Raw genomic sequence first — 17,934 nt, 5'->3', positions numbered from 1 at the left:
GACAGGCTTAACAGACGTTTATATAAGCACTTGAAATGTCTATGGATGAAATGCATGGGCAAAATACTTCCAGGTCCAGAGTGAGGACGGGCAGGGCTTAAACTGCAATGCCCTATACAATTAACTAAGGTTCTAAACCTACATCAACACTAAATATCTGATTTGAATCTCTTCTTAAACTAGTTTCTTTTTCTTTCAGCTATGCTTTGCTTTGAGGACAAGCTACCTTTGGCCAAACAATGCAGAGAAGTAGAACTGAAGCAGAGAAAGCAGGAATATCAGTGAGTCTGATGTTATGTAACTTAATTGGTTCTCAACATTGGGCCCGTGGACCTCCAGGGGTCCAAATGGACGCTTACAGGTCTGTAACTCTGAGGGTGTACAATGTGTACACTCTCAGAGAGAGTTAAATGAACACAGATCAAAACGGGGTCATGCTCAAGCTCCCTCAGCCCTATAGTATAGTGGTTCACTATAGGCTAGTGGTTAACATTGAGGGAACATAGGGCTGAGGGAACATGGACCCATTAAAACAAGACACTGGCGAGGAGCTAACTTGCGCCATTTCTTCAGTGTGTCTTTCTGTTTCACAAAATGTTTAAAAATAATGTTCTAGAGACGTAATCAAATATACAAAAAAAAGGTTAAACAAATATAGATATAACAATACTATTGCTGTTTACAGTATGTATGACATCCCCGATGACATCACACATATATATATATAGGTCCTTACCTGTTCCTCACCCATTTGACCCATTCCTCTTCCCTTCTAATATATGACATCCTGATGACATCACTGGATATTATATTACATGACATCATTGATGACATCACTGATATATATATATATATATATATATATATATATATATATATATATATATATATATATATATACTATATATATTATATGATAGTATATAATATCTATATTCTATCATATAATAAATACTATATGCATATTGTTTGTCGCAGATGACGCAATATGAAAACTAAAAACAGTACTGAAAACTAAAAACAGTACTTGCGCCTCGCTTTTCTGAGTGGCGCAATGTCCTGCAGTGGTGTCAGTTCAGAAAAAGCTAAGGTATGGCAACATGACTGGTGTCTTTGCGCACGTGCAAGACACCAGTCATGTTGCCATACAATAGCAAACAGGCATGATACATTTATTTTAAGAAGAAGTACATATAATATATAATTATATATACCTATAATATAATTATAATACCTTGTTGAAGTGACCATTTTGTAAAATGTTGCATTTGTAGTTGAAGTGACCATTTTGTTAAATGTTGCATTTGTAGTTATTTTACTGTAATTTAACAACATAATAACCAGAACAGATAGACAAAGAGACATTCATGGATTTATATTTAGAACTAACTTTTATCTTCCCCCCTGGACCCAGGGTATGGCAGCTGCATACCCCTGCCATACCCAATTGACGCCCCTGGTGTCCTGGAAATGAAAAAGGTTGAGAATTGCTATACAAGACTGTAGCTTCTAGCTTATCAGGTCAAGTTCTTCCAAGCCAGTTGATTGTTGGCTCTCCCTCCAGGTGGTCTAAATATGCAGAAGGCATTCCTCACTGCATGCTGGTGGATGATCCTGGTAATCTGCCCCAAGATGTGCAGTTCTCCTTCACCAAGACAATACAGTTTGCATGGACTGCAATTAAAAGGTGAATCATTTACCATTGACTATTGCGTGAGGAGACATTGTTAACGTTGCGTTACAAGAAGTATTATTAGGCTAGTACAATTTCAATGTAATAGGGATATTTCAATTTCAAACCATGTTTGGGCATTTTAACTTGGCCTATATAATGTACTTTGGATTTTGTGAGACCCTCAGACAGTTTAAGTTGTTTGATTCAGTATTTAGATACCGGCATTTGATATTCATGTTATCAGACATACCACCCATTGTAACTTCAAGCTCCATTTTAACCATGAGCCATCAGCCTTGGTTCTGGTGACTCATACTACCCTCCTAATACTGTATGTGAGGGGACACAAACGCACAAATGCACCATTTTTCACACACATGGTGAATCTCACAACCAGGGACCCATTGAAAACTCCACAACTTGACACTTGAAGGCCAGCCAGTTGAAACAGAAGCAGTTATCAGATTAAAGTTGAATGCATTTGGTTAGGTTTTTCTTTTATGTTTTAGTTGTGTTTCTCCTCTCCTAGTTGTGCTTTTTTCCCTCCCCAGTGCGGTGGTGCTGAAACTGGAAGGTCTGCTCGGCCGAAAGGACAACTGGAAGAGCATTGACGAAATTAAATACAGTCACGATGTCACAAAATCTGACCTTTCAGGTTGGCTATTCCAGTGGTTCTCAAAGTGTGGTCTGGGGTCCCCCAGGGGTCCTTGAGGGGGTGTTAGGGGCAATAGCATTAGGTTAACCTCTTAAACCCCATATAGTTGAGTTGGAGGCTCTATACCTGTGTATGTTCTCTATTCTGTTATTGGGGGGAAAGCTTTCACTGAAAATAGCCAATCGACAAGAGTTTGTTGCTATTTTCTGCAAAATCCTTCTGCAGAATACGGATGCTTGGGTTAAAGTGGTTTAAAGAGGCGGTGCCATAAATTTGTACTTTTTCTGGTTTTCATGTGTCTATGAGGTTGACAGTACTTCATTAGACCCCCTGGTGTGGTTGTTATGGGCAATTATGTGTTATGTTTGTATTTGGGTTTCTACCTGGAGGCTGCCACCTTGTGGGTCAAAAGTGCCGGTCCAAAAACACAGATACAATTACATCATAGAATCAACCCCTCTCCTTTTCCATTCACCCAACACTGTGGGTGTGGCTAACTTCAGCTGGGTCACCACCCACCAAACGGACCCCATAAAACTATGGTTTAGTGATGAGTCATCACTTTTCAAAGTTTTGTGGCGGCCGTTTCTTGGAAAGGAATGTTTTTCGTGCAAAACAAATGCTTGCATTGGTTTCAGAATCCCAAAAAACACCTAGTTTGACCCCTTACATGCTACTTAAAGCATATTTATTTTTTGTATTATTTTACTCTATAGTAAAGTCTATGAGAGCAACTTTGATTGGCTCCCACAAGTTTCCCAAGACAAATCTGCGATGCCCCTATAGCCAAAAATGTTCCATATGGCATGTTCTAACTGTGTGCCAAATTTCATGCTTCTTTCATAAAGTGCACGTTTTTTGCCTGAAACGCTCAGACTAAAAGATAAATAATTACAAAATGGATGCCACTTCTGAACAGTAACAGAAAGCAGAGTAAAGAAAACTCCATTTGTCTTGCAGAATACGTGCAGAAACACTGGAAAGAGGATGCTTTCTTCGGCTACCAGAACCTGAACGGCGTCAACCCCATGTTGATCCGCCGCTGCCTGTCAGCCCTGCCTGACAACTTCCCTGTGACCAATGACATGCTGAGCCTCCGTGGTGGGCGGAGCTTAGAAGAGGAAATGAGGGTGCTTTTTTTGTTTGTTTGTTCACTGCCAATAATATTTAACCAAACTACTAACCACTGCCAGCTTTCATTTTCCTTACCTTTTCAAGTAGACCCCCTGATCGTTCATGGACCCAGACACGCTTTCTGCGCTTCTATGAAAAAAATAAATAAATAAATAAATAAATATATGGTTACATAGTAGCGTAGGGTCCTGCTACAAAAATGTGTTTTTCAAGCTCCCAAATCCATGAAACAAGTACTTTTGTTTGCACCTCCAAGGCTCCAACACAATCAAGTGTCGTTGATTCCCTTCCCTTATTCACATACTGTATAATGTCATTATTAGTGGGAGTGTGCGTGTCGCTGTTACTACATGTCATCTTTTTGACACCCGACTCTAACCCTCACCCTAACCCTAACCTCCGTGGAGTCGCTAACCCTCCGGTCGAAATGATGGTCGTTCGAAAGAGCGCGATTTTACCATTATTAGTTGCCCCTGCAGGGCAACCAGAGAAGACTATTTTTGTCAGACTTTATTCCATCCATCTTTCCCTTCCTAGATAGACGTTATTTTGCCGCACTACTCCTCACACGTTTTGGTGGCACACACTTGGGCCATATGTCAAATTGAATGGCTTCATTGGGAATCGATTACATTTTATATAGTTTAATTGATATTAATTTATTGGTGAATGAATTTTTTCCATTGACTTTAATTAGACTTTTACCTTTCCCAAATATGGAGATGATTGACATCATAGATGTCTGACATCATAGACCACATGAGACTGACACAGTATGGCATTCCAAGATATGGCAACTGTGTGTGTGTGTGTGTGTGTGTGTGTGTGTGTGTGTGTGTGCGTGCGTGCGTGCGTGCGTGCGTGCGTGCGTGCGTGCGTGAGTGTGTGCGCGCGCGCGTGCGTGCGTGCGTGCGTGTGTGCGTGTGTGTGTGTGTGCGTAACAGTGTGTGTAACAGTGTGTGTGTGTGTGTGTGTGTGTGTGTGTGTGTGTGTGTGTAAATGTAATACTTGTGACAGGACTATGCAACAGCAATCTGAAGCAATATAAACACTGTTGATGTTTCCAACAGCATGGCAACATCTTCCTGCTTGACTACAAGCTTTTGCATGGAGTGAAAGCAAACGTCATTGACGAGAAGCAGCAACACCTGGCGGCTCCACTGGTGCTGCTGCACTCAACACCGGCTGACCACAAACTGATACCCGTTGCCATCCAGGTGAGAACAAGTTTCCAAACTGAAAAAAAAAAAGAATATATATATATATATATATATATATATATATATATATATATATATATATATATGGGTCAGTGACGTGACGCCCCAAAAAATGTGTTTTTAAAAAAACTTTAAATTGCAGGCATAAAAGTTATTTACTTTTGTTCTACTCACTCTCAACCTTATGGAAATACATTTTGTTTTTAGATATTTTATTGGAATCAGACTTTATTCAGCAGTTTGTTGTACTTGTGCCTAAAATCGTCATATGGTGTGACATGAAAATAATTGTTCATAAAATGAAAATGGAGTACATCTTTCTTAAGTTACTCACTTTATCAAAGTCCTTTATCATAACTAACCAGTGATCCACTATAGTTTTTTGAAAATTAATTATATCTGTATATTTTTTTCATAATCGACACTGTCGATTTTTCACTATTTGGAATGTCACACCAAATGATTTAGTGTCACACCGTATGATCATATCTTCATGTGTCAAAGCAAACTGTGTTTTAACCTACCTATTAGTGAGTACTGAACTTTACTGATTGATTAAACAATTACCCAGGATAACATGGCCTTAATATTTCTGAACAGGATATTATTGTAGGGCTTTAACATGGGATAAGAAAGAATTGTAGTAGTAGATGGATGATGAGGATGTGCACAGGAATGCTACGCACACCTAAGTCTTCTGCCGGCCCACGGCAGAAGGATCCTAAAGAGACAATAAGGCGCATAGCCACACTTGGAGCCAAGGCAACATTTTATTAACACCAATTAGTGGAAACAGAACTCAGCATTCAGGTAAATTGCTTTTTTCCGAAGTCTCCTGAACTTGAACAAAGCATTTTGTGTTGAACAAATGTAATTAGGAATCATGACATTACACCACATCTCCACTAGCTAAAGAGTGCTGGGTTGCGCAACTCCGAAAATAGCTGATCTACAAGCTCTCGCAGCACAACGTGTTGAGAGCTTGTAGATCGGCTATTTTCGCTAGTTTTGTCTCGGGTCCTACCTTAACACTGTCCACTGTCCAGTCCAGTGAGTGAAAGTACAAAAGTATTAGATCAGATTAGATTATACATTTAGACTGTATTGTACATCAGCCAGTCGTATTTGGTGAGGGTAGCAAACCGGCTGCCTTGTTGCGGTTCTGCTATGCCACAGACAACCTCCTGCTCTTCGTAGAAAATGCAGTCTCGCCCCTTTGGCTCCTCTCTCCTTGCTGGGTCATTGTTTAGTTTCTGCTCTGTCTGATGAATTTGAAGTATCACTGAATGAAGCTAAATTACATTTTATGTAAAAAATGTTTAAAACAAATGTTTAAATGGACAAAAGAAACATGGGACTTTGTTATTTATTGTTATATCTGTAGTTAAATACAGTATAAATCATATGGTGTGACAATCAAGTCATATGGCGTGACAAGCAGACATGTCACACCATTATGATTAAGTGTCACAACATATTACGTTTTCTGCATTTAGGTTTACCTTGAGGCTACTGTGTACACATTAGCATGCTAACAGCATGCTAGCTATAACAAAGCAACCTAGATCTACATGGAAATATGACCAAAACTTCAAATAACTTAAGCTTTTTTTAATGAAAAGGTGTCACACCAACAGACATCCAAAGTGGTGAGTTTGTCAAAGTTTCAACAAGATGGCATTTCATGAAAATGTTAAAATCATAACTCACCTCAGACACCTGTCTTGCAGTTGTGCTGGGAGTGCTGAATAGCCTTACAGAAGAAGGACCTCTCTAGCCAATAGGTGTCCAAATAATTGCCTGTTTAATTTGTCCAAACTAGTGTCACACCAAATGATTTTGGTTTGGGGGACAAAATGTTTTTGATCAGAAATGACTGAAAACATTATGCTTTGACTTTGAAAAGATATAGGCTCACAAATAGACATTTTTTTAGCCTAAATTCATTTTCAAATGATTTTTAGCAATTCTTTTTCTTAGTTTTATTCAAGTTCCCACTTTGAGAAACAAGGTCAGGACAGTCACACCATATGAGTTTTGCCATGTTTGGTTGAAAATTCTGAAGAAATGAGGAATGAAATGTTTTAATCTTGAGTAAGTTCACATAAAGCTTAATGTCCTGCACAATATTCAGAAGGTTTTTGACAAATATATTTTTTATTTATACATGTTTGACACCGAGGACAGCGAAAACGTTACGTCACGTCACCCACCCATATATATATATATATATATATATATATATATATATATATATATATATATATATATATACATATATATATATATAAAACTAAACTAAAAATCACACCCGTGTGAACTGAGCGGTGGTTGTGGAGGCTGTGCAACAGCACTACTGGGTGGGTGCAGCGGGGTTAGTGTGCTTTACAATGCTGTAGTTCCTTCACACACTCTAATTTATTTGACCCTAAAACATTCAGTTTGTTAATAATAATAATAATACTTGACCACACATGCTGACCCACCCTTCCCCCCTGTGTGTGTGTGTGTGTGTGTGTGTGTGTGTGTGTGTGTGTGTGTGTGTGTGTGTGTGTGTGTGTGTGTGTGTGTGTGTGAGAGAACAACAGCGCCCCTCCCTTAACATGTGTGGTCAGAAAAGGTACTGCAGGCTTGAGGCTACATACACGGCCAGACGGCCGGACGGCCGGACGGACGGATACCCACACACACGGCCACGTATAGGAGACGGTGTGACCACCGCTCAAAAACGGGTCTATAGGGTGTGCCAAATGTAGTTCTAAGAGCGGCCATTTCTTGGGTCAACACAGCCTTACACAGGTGTTTTGATTGGAGTAAAGTTAGTTCTATGCAATCAAACAATTGAAACACCTGTGTTTTTACCCAGAAGATGGCCGCTAAGGACAACAATGACGTAGCCGCTGGCACACACTATATGAACAACAGCTGTACTGGAAAGAAAATGGAGAATTTATGGAGCACGTTTTCTACTACGTGAGGCGGGACTACCGTTGTTGCGGTCCAAATCGTTAAGCAAAGAGACGTCGGCGACGCGGTCCCACCTCTTTCACTGAACGCTTTGGTTCCCATGGCGACGTGTCTATGGAGCAGACGTTTTAGGCACAACGTGGAAAGGGACCTTCTGGCGTAGTACAGACGGCTGCTACGGCGGCAGGTTGATCTATCGAGCGCTGATAATTTCCAGTTGCCGTTGTCATCTGCTGTCGCCATACTAAGCTTACTAAGCTTAAATAGCCTATTGTGCCTCCTTCACAGGTGTTACCAATGATATTAATGAAGGTATGTAGCACACTGGTTCTCTCTTTACAGTCTTCAATATTACCATTGGTAACACCAACTCAAGGTTTCAAAAGGGGCTTCCACAAACCAATGTGTGACGCCACAGGGAGCGTAGCATTATTCCGACAGACGACGTTCAATTAGTCCGATGCTGGTGAATGTTAACCTGGTGAAAGCTGCATACCTAAACCTAACCCTAACCTTACTAAAACTATGCCTAAACCAAACCCTAAAACCTACGTAACCCGAACCCTTAGTCGGACATATGGGACATAAAAATATCGAGGTTCCATTATGTAACTTCATCACCACATATTTGTGTTCTGTAAATAACAGGAACTCTACTCCTCACATACACAAAGTAGCATTCCTCCATGTTACAGATGCCAGGAAATTGAGTTTGGCTTGTTTATCAAGGATTTGAACCAAATGTAATTTAATTTGATTAATTTAGTTGTGACCGAAGGTCGCAGTATACCATGAGAAATGTCGCAGCTTGTCTCCGTCTGTCTGTCTGTGTCAGTCAGTCCGTCCGTCCATAAGTACACATTTTTACAGTCTATTGGTTCCCTTGTCACTGTGACATCACTCTGACATCATGCTCTGATGTCGTCACTGATGTCAGGGGAACCACTCTTAACAGAATGGGTTTGCCGCTCTGACATCACACTCTGGCTTCATGTCCCTTTTATGCCCATATATTTTATGCCCATACAGTATAGTCGACAATGTGATGTCAGAACATGCCCATATATGGGCATTCCCAGATCACACTTGCAAATTAATTAAATCCTTGTCCGTTTTATGCCCATATATGGAGATCCCTGTCCCAGTGTCATCAATATTAAGGGCATATCTGGGAATGCCCATATATGGGCATAACCAGATCACACTTGCAGATTAATTACATCCTTGTCCATTCTATGCCCACATATGGAGATCCCTGTCCCAGTGTCATCAATATTAAAGGAGTAGTTCACCCCCATAATAACATTTTTTCTATTGATTACTCATTCCATGGAGACTTGAGTTCAATCATTTTCTATTTTATTTGTCGCATTCCTAAGACAAAAATGTTATTATAGTCCATTTTCCCCCATTGATTCCGGATGGGGACCAAAATGCGCATTCTGGTCCCCATCCGGAATCGATGGGGGTACAAGTAGGGAATGAGGCTTTACTCCAGGTGAAGGAGTTTAAGTATCTCGGGGTCTTGTTCGCGAATGAGAGAAAGGGGAAGACGGAGAAAGAGATCAGCCGGAGAATCGGAGCAGCAGGAGCGGTATTGCAGTCGCTAAATCGCATTGTGGTGAAGAAAAAAGAGTTGAGCCGGAAGGCAAAGCTCTCTGTCTAACGAGCAATCTTCGTTCCTACTCTCACCTATGGTCATGAAGTGTGGGTCATGATCGAAAGTATAAGGTCGCGGGTGCAAGCGGCCGAAATGGGTTTCCTCAGACGGGTGGCTGGTATCTCCCTTAGAGATAGGGTGAGAAGTTCAATCACCCGAGAGAGACTTGGAGTAGAACCGCTGCTCCTACACTTGGAAAGGAGTCAGCTTAGGTGGTTCGGGCATCTAGTACGGATGCCCCCCGAGCGCCTTCCTAGGAAGGTCCTCGATGCGCGTCCCACTGGGAGGAGACCCCGTGGCAGACCAAAGACCAGATGGAGGGACTATATCTCCAAACTGGCTTGGAAACGCCTCGGTATACTCCCTGAGGGAGTGGAGGAAGTTGCTCAGGATAAGGAAATCTGGAGGTCTCAGTTGGAACTGTTACCACCGCGACCCGATTCCGGATAAGCGGTTGAAGATTAGGGCTGGGATGCGATAAAAAAAATTATCAAATTAATTACAGGCTTTGTAATTAATTAATCGCAATTAATCGCAGTGAAGTAAAACACATTTTGCTGTACGAGTGAATCAACGAGTGAGTTTTTTTAATCAAAATTTTGCATCCACTGGGCCAAGCAAAGCGCTCTGATCGGCTACTTCTCCCTTTGCGTTTGTTGTCTCTTCTTGGTTGGTGCATCGCTATGATCGGTATGCCCGAAACTGAAGGTTCTGTGGTGCAAAACTAAGTGCGATTAAAATGTGTAATTTTTTTTATCGCGTTAATTATCTGTAATTAATTAATCGCAATTAATCAGTTAAAGTCCCAGCCCTAATATATATATATATATATATATATATATATATATATATATATATATATATATATATATTGAACTCAAGTCTCCATGGTGTGAGTAATCAATAAAAAAAAAGTCATTTTGGGGGTGAACTACTCCTTTAAGGGCATATCTGGGAATGCCCATATTTGGTAATGCCCATATATGGGCATGTTCTGCCAATCTCAACAGGCACTGTTGAGATTGGGTAACTGGTCCGTTATACATCACTGTCCAGAACGGGCGAGGTCACATGTCGCCCTGAGTCGTCTTACTAGTTTAGTAGTAAAATGTGACAGTGCCTCATGTTGTTCCTTACAGCTGAAGCAGCAGCCATCAAAGGACAATCCCATCTTCTTGCCCAGTGACTGCGAGCATGACTGGCTGCTGGCCAAGATCTATGTAAGAGGTGCCGCATTCAGTGAACACGAGCTCTGCACGCACCTGCTGCGCACTCACCTGCTGGCCGAGGTCTTTGCAGTGTCACTGCTAAGGAATGTCCCCATGGTCCATCCTCTGTACAAGGTAACTGTCACCATCACTGCTGCATCATGTCTCTCCACGGTTCATCCTCTGTACATCCAGTTTACAGTCTAGTCGGCAATCGGCATCCTAGCCAACTCGGGAACGATGTAAATAGGGGATGAATGTCCCGCCCTTTAATGCAAACCCCATTATACCTGTTGTCATAGGATCCGTTTTGACGATCTGTTTGCCTGTGTCCATATAATGCCCATATACGGAGATATTGGTATCTGTCTGTCTGCGTCCATTATGCCCGTATATGGAGATCTCTGTATCTGTCTGTCTGTGTCCCTTTATGCCCATTATAGAGATCTCTGTATCTGTCTGTCGGTGTCCCTTTATGCCCATTATAGAGATCTCTGTATCTCTCTGTCTGTGTCCCTTTATGCCCATTATAGAGATCTCTGTATCTGGCTGTGCCTCTGACTGTGTTGCAGACACAGTGCCGATTCCGGAAAACCCTGATGATGGAAAACAACGCATCGGGTCGGCAGGGAACACTCCCCGCTGCGGCAGGGAACGCGTTTGCTGAATTTTAGGCTTATTATGAACACATTGACATTAACTAGATCAACCTTTAGTACCATGTTTTTATTTTCTAGATAGTCAGCGTGCCAAGTTTTAATCACACCCCATCCAAATTCTGACATATTTTGATTGGCCTATCCAGTGAAAAAAATACTACTTAAGGTAATCAAAAAAGTCAACCAACAAATGTATTTCTTGCAGAGGTTTGCCCCGCTGATCAATAGCAAAACACGAAAAACTCTAGGAGGTGCACTTATTCTGCCCCTCATTGACTGGAATCCTCGTATGGTATCGCGATGCCCCAGTTGCCTTAAAGTTCCAAACAGTCCTGATTAGGGTCCTGCTTGGCCTTCCTTCTCGGGGCCACTTCACCGCTTATCACTACATAAGCGTGGGGTGGCTCACGGTAGATGACAGAGTACAGCATCTTGCAATGGGCTGGTGTACATGATACACTACGCCACCAAGATACCCTGTACACATGCGGTTTTATTCCTTTTCAAAAACCTGGGGGTAGGCGGGGAGGTTCCATTCATTCCCTAAGGGTCCGTTCACACAGTTAGGTGATATAAATTATCCAAACATTATCAGAACCTTAACTTATCAGAACCTAATCCAAACCTTATCCAAATAAGAATACACTTCCCACAATGCTTTGCGCTAAGTGGGCAGTGTCACTGCAGACCAGAGGCTCTGAAGCAGACTACAGGTGTGACCCCGCCCGCGGCTCCCAACAAGGTTTTAACTCTTCTCAAAAACCTTGGGGGAGGCGGTTCCGTTCAATTAATTCCCTATGGAGGTCACATGTTTTGATAAAGGAAGCTTCCCTTAAGTTCTCCTTAAGGCTGGTTTTAAGGAAAAAGGTTTTCATAAGGTTTTCATTAGGTAAGTTGTAGGCCAGCTGCTAGGAGCAGCCAAGCTGCTGGGAATAGCCTTGATGAAACAAAGGGGCAGGGTTCAACCGCCAACCAATAGGACAGAATGGGCCGTGCTGGAATGCCACAGGGCGGGGTCACTCCTGTAGTCTGCTTCAGAGCCTCTGGCCTGCCTGACACTGCCCACTTCACACATAGCATTGTGGGAAGTGTATTCTTATTTGGATAAGGTTTGGATATGGTTCTGATAAGGTAAGGTTCTGATAAGGTGTTGATACATTATATCTTTTAACTGTCTGAACGCAGCCCCAGAGTTTTAATGAATGCAATGTATAATTATGTGCAGAATGCAATTTTCTGCATTTAACTAGATGATACAGTTATCATATGACTCCCCACCAGCTCCTGATTCCTCACACCCGTTACACTCTGCACATCAACAGCCTGGCCCGAGATCAACTGATTGGAGAAGAGAATGGAGTTTTCCATAAGGTAGGAAGCACTGACTAAAGGTCTTTGCACGAATATCCGAGCGAATTTCGGAGTACGTAAATAAAAAAAAATCAACCTCATGTTATGTCAATCACGTTTGCACACTGCCGTCCGTTTCATATATATTTTCAGACCAGGGTTGATTTTTTCAGATTTTCTCAACTGTCGCCACTGGGTCCCCTGCTCTCTCTCTCTCTCTTCTTGGCCTGAATTTTTTTTTTCTTTTACGGAATGAAAAAATTAAACGCAGCAGTGTGCAAACAGCTTAACAGTTTGTAAAATGCTGAAAATACATTGATCTCTTTCACCCTTAACCAATAAGTCAGAGGTCTCACAGCATTATTCTTTCTCTTGAAAATCCTAAGGGAACCTTAGATCATGTCAACTGTGTTCCAGAAATAAACAACACAGCCGGGTAATTTTACACAATGATATGGATATGACATACCGGTATTCAATTGGCGTACTAATACAAATACAAATACACAGCACAACTAACTAACTAACTAATAATAAAGTAGCCTACTAATTTATCCACAGGGTAAGAATTATTATTACGTGTGCCTGCCATGTACAGTATACATACATGGCAAAACACTTATTGTAATGCGAGTTCTTTATTTATTGTTCCCGCAATGTTCGCCACTATATTGTGCCTGCACAGTTTATGTACATCACGAATGGTGTGCCATTTATTTTCTTGCCGGTACGCGTTACCATGGTCGCATAATATGCAAAAAACTGAAACTTTGACACCACATTACTCTGCCATACTGGAGTGCATCTCTCCTTTCCGACATGTCTCCATTCCGACACTAACCCTATCTCTTACCCCAACCTTAACCTTAACCTCTATGGAAGTGTTGCCACTCCGACAATAAGAAATCACTGTTGGAGTGGCGACATGTCGGAATGGAGAGTGCCCCCCGCCATACTGAAACATAGAAACTTTTACATGAAACAGCACAGGAGAACGGGGACTTTATCGCGGTTCCTCAGAGTTCAAAGTTTGGGTGCTTTAAGCAAAAACTTGGCTTTAAAGTGAGACCCAAACAGGAAGCAGTCGAGCTGCAGGCACACATTAAAATTCAGAGAAATTTGGTTTCTAGTTATTATTTTCCAAACACAGACGTTATCGAATGTTACTCAATATCATAAACGTCACAAACACAAACCTAAGTCACAAACCTAAATAAACCGAGTGGTTTTAACACAGTTCTTAAATGACAAAATCTAAGATTGCTCTATGGGATTTGCAAGAGAGAGGGGGAAAAAAGTACGAGTTTGAGTGTGATTGTGAGTTTTCTTTTTCTTTCTTTTTTATGTTGAACTGCAAGTGGGGACGCTCACGCTGTTTCATTTTCTATATTTATGTACTGTAAGTAGGCCTACATGGAGAAAGTGACAAATAAAGTGATTATTGATTCTTGATATCTGTGAATTTCTTCCAGTATGCAGCTTCAGGTGGAGATGCCTTACTGTCAATCCTGAAGAGAGCCACCTCCTCATTGACCTACAGCTCTCTGTGTTTACCCGAGGACATCAGTGACCGTGGCATGGAGTCTGTACCAGGATACTACTACAGGGATGATGGAATCAAACTGTGGGACATCATTCACAGGTAGGAACACCTGTACTATAATGTCCCATGGATATCACGCCACTCTGGAGAACCCCCTGAGTGAGAAATGTCAAATGTTAAAGATACAGTCAGTGATTTTCCAAAGTTACTCAACCAATCAGAATCAAGCAATGGGACCATATAATAGCACCTGTCGTGTTGTGTTGTGTTGTGTTGGGCAGGTTTGTTGAGGGGATCCTCAGCTACTACTACAAGACTGATGATGACGTCCTAAGGGACAGTGAGCTGCAGAAGTGGATCCAGGAGATCTTTAAGTATGGGTTCCTTCTCCAAGCAAATACAGGTACGCTTGGGGACGGTGCACACAGAGCATTTTCTAAGCTGCCATTGCCAATCTTCTATATGCATCTCTATGTTAAAGATGCGCCCCGGCATTACACTTCGATACACTCCCTGGTCGTAGACAAAGTTTTTTTTTTCTTTTTAAATAGATACAATTATTATTATTAAAAACATACAAAACAAGTATAAAACTGTTCTGTAGTTTCACTCCACAAATTGAGATACAGAACATTTTTTTATGTTGTTTGAGCAACTTGAGCGTTTAAATTGAACTGTTGTAGTTGTAGCCCCCCCTCTCCATCAGAGAACATCGCCACATTACCTGTTTCCAGGGAGTTGAATATTCCTTGCTTTATACATTATTAGGGCAGTTTTAATGATATCCAAAATAACTGATGTACAAGCTTGCAGAGTGGAACAAAGTGCCGTGCTGTGACCTTTGTGTGTATCCAAAATTACTTGGATGCGCTCACCGTTTTAATGGGTTATTTCCTTTGTTACCGCAGAGAAATAATCAACCAAACACACGATTCTGAACGCTTTGTTCGATTTGTATATGATTCTGGTTTGGTATGTAGCGATGAACACGTCAGCAGTCTGTGCACGGGTATTGTTTTCATCTGTATTATGCTTCTACCATAATTATCATTTCACCGACAACTGTTTTCTTCCATGTGTTATGTCCACACTCAGGAGTGCCTCAAGGTTTCGACAAAGTGACTGAGTTGGTGAAGTTTGTCACCATGGTGATCTTCACCTGCTCTGCCCAGCATTCTGCCGTCAACTCTGGACAGGTGTGGCCACACAACACACACACACGCACGCACGCGCGCGCGCACGCACGCACACACACACACACACACACACACACACACACACACACACACACACACACACACACACACACACACACACACACACACACACACACACACACAATGTGTGTGTAATATCTTCATATGTGTCTGTTATTATAGTATGACTATGGTGGCTGGATGCCCAACGCTCCCATCACGTTGCAACGTCCTCCTCCCACCACCAAGGGGAGCTCAACTAAGAGCACCATCCTACAATCCCTTCCTGGTGTCAGCACTACGGCCCATGGCATGTCCACCATGTGGCTGCTCAGCAAACAGTCCTTTGACTTTGTAAGTGTCCCTTCCTTTTATCAAAAGCCATCTTATGCATAGTTGTGTGCCAGTGTTGCAGTTCAGAAATACCAGTAAGACGCCTAAGGGGGCGGGCGACAAGCAACCTCGCCGCCATGACTTGGCCATCTGGCCAGTGATGTATATCAGACCAGTCTCCATATATGGAGATCCATGTACTCACTGTATAAGGAGATATGCTGTGAAACACGCATGCTTACTCAGTTATTATGTGAATGTCTATGAGATCTGACATCATACATACAATCCCTTTTATGCCCATATATGGAGATCCATGTCTGTAGAACCAGTCACACATATATGGCCATCTGTCTTGGCCATATATGGATTCTGTTAGTGTGGTATGTGGCCAATGTGGCATTCCCATATGAAGTCTTGTTATATATGGGCTAATATTGATGACATCAGGGATCTCCCTATATGGGCATAAAAGGGATTTTGTCAGAGTTCCCCTAATATCACAGTGATATCAGGGGACATAATGGCAGACCCCAGAGCAGTGTTTGTGCCAAGTTTTGTGCGGGTCATTTTAATTTAGGATTAATCACTTAAAACCTATACTTTACAAACCTCCCATATCAGGGAATGCCACATATGGACATATTGTGTCAGTCTCAAGTGGTCTATGACAAACATCTATGATGTCATACGTCACGTCAGTCATCTCCATATTTGGGAAATATGGCCACATTTTGTTCAACCCATTTAGGCCTAGAATTATACAATGCTTTAACCAGTGAAAAATAGCAGATATACAAGCTTGCAGATCTGCTATCTTTGAAAAAGTCGTGAAAACGTGTGCAAATCTTTGAATATATGTATTTTCAAAGCAAACGTTTGTAACTCAAATTTTGCTTCTGGGGGGTCCCTGGAACTAGATATTTTGAGATATAAATATCATTTTGGGGGTCCTTCACATGAAAACGTTTGAGAACCACTGGCATAGTAGTCTCTCAAGAACAGAATAACTGAGCTCCAGTTAAGTGAAAAGGACCTTTTCTTTGATGATAGCGAGCCAGATTGCTGACACATAGAAACATAGGATTTCCCAAAAAATCTTAGAAGGATTCAAAAGACACTTATAGAATCGGGTCAAAATTCTAATTTAAAAAAAATAGCAGATCTACAAGCTCGCAGCGCGGCACTCGGTGCCGCGCCGTGAGCTTGTATATCTGCTGTTTTTTTTTTATATATTTAAAGCATAAAATATTGCGTAATAATGTGTTCAGGCCAACAACCAACCAGGTCTGTGCATGTTTAGGGCGTCTTACTGGTCATGTTTCTATTTCCTCAGGTTCCTCTTGGCCATTACCCAGATGAGCATTTCTGTGAGGAGACTCCACGTAGGCTCATGGAACGTTTCAAAGCAGAGCTCGACAGCTTCAGTCATGATGTCAAGGGCAGAAACCGGAAGCTGGAAGTCCCATACACATACATGGACCCAAAGGTGGTGGCAAATAGTGTTTCCCTATGAGTTTGATTTACTTTTATACTCAGGAAGTCAGTTCCAGAGGCGTAATTTGACCAATATCTAGGGTGTTGCAAGGAATGGAGTTTTGTGGTTTTATCTGGTTTTGGGTGTTTTTTATTACAGTTTCGGGTGTTTATTCCCCACACAACAGTCTAACAAGGAGCTGCAGATAGCTGTATAGTTACTATTTAGCAAGCAGCGAAACACACACACACGCACGTACGCACACGCACGCACACACACACACACACACACGCACACGCACACACACACACACACTTTAAAAGGGATAATGCTTTATGGGTGTTTTTTTTTATATATGTAGGTACATTTTTTGTTGATTCTACTGTATGCACTGCCCTGACCGCAAACAAACAATAATCCAGGTTAGATAGCCTAAGACTGCGCCCGTATGAATAAGAGAGTGAACTTATGCTCCAAAATGACGGCAATTTTTAAATTCACGCCATGTGAAAACGGCCACTTATTTTGTGTTCCGTTAGTTTTGGAGTCCGAAATTTGACGGCAAAATACCTAGTAATTTTAGCTGAAAGTACTGGGAGAATAGAAATTTCCCCACAGCGAAAACGGCATACCGTGATTTTTACTTTTTTCAGACAAGCAGGTGCATGCAATCCATTTGTAGGTTCAGGGTGTGAGAGAGAAAGAGACTGAAAAAAAAAAAAAACGAGCAGCAAGCAGTCAGACAGTGGCGGTTGCCATGTCTGCTAATTATAAGCGACTCTGGGCTTGATTTTCATAAAAGCTGCTTTGTAGGCTGATAGTTGCTGGTTGCGTTTTATTTGTTGTGAGGTTGTAGA

General features: G+C 41.6%; 1 protein-coding gene across 1 annotated transcript in view; it reads left to right on the top strand.

Annotated features, from left to right (window-relative positions):
- LOC308297457 (arachidonate 12-lipoxygenase, 12R-type-like) overlaps nucleotides 1-17,116 on the top strand; it is a gene marked incomplete at both ends in the record, with an annotated part of 21,774 nt that extends 4,658 nt beyond the window's left edge. Inside the window, 11 exons of the mRNA XM_080740863.1 lie at nucleotides 200-281; nucleotides 2,227-2,330; nucleotides 3,291-3,460; nucleotides 4,535-4,681; nucleotides 10,451-10,654; nucleotides 12,460-12,549; nucleotides 14,001-14,170; nucleotides 14,353-14,474; nucleotides 15,167-15,267; nucleotides 15,451-15,621; nucleotides 16,937-17,116. Coding sequence (XP_080596989.1) covers nucleotides 200-281; nucleotides 2,227-2,330; nucleotides 3,291-3,460; nucleotides 4,535-4,681; nucleotides 10,451-10,654; nucleotides 12,460-12,549; nucleotides 14,001-14,170; nucleotides 14,353-14,474; nucleotides 15,167-15,267; nucleotides 15,451-15,621; nucleotides 16,937-17,116 — 1,541 coding nt within the window. The remainder of the gene's footprint in view (nucleotides 1-199; nucleotides 282-2,226; nucleotides 2,331-3,290; nucleotides 3,461-4,534; nucleotides 4,682-10,450; nucleotides 10,655-12,459; nucleotides 12,550-14,000; nucleotides 14,171-14,352; nucleotides 14,475-15,166; nucleotides 15,268-15,450; nucleotides 15,622-16,936) is intronic.
- Nucleotides 17,117-17,934: the final 818 nt, after the last annotated feature.

This window comes from Nannobrachium achirus (assembly GCF_963921795.1).
Source record: "Nannobrachium achirus genome assembly, chromosome: 13".
Lineage (NCBI taxonomy): Eukaryota > Metazoa > Chordata > Actinopteri > Myctophiformes > Myctophidae > Nannobrachium > Nannobrachium achirus.
The sequence above is the reverse complement of the archived record's forward strand: the minus strand, read 5'-3'. Positions and strand labels throughout refer to the sequence as shown.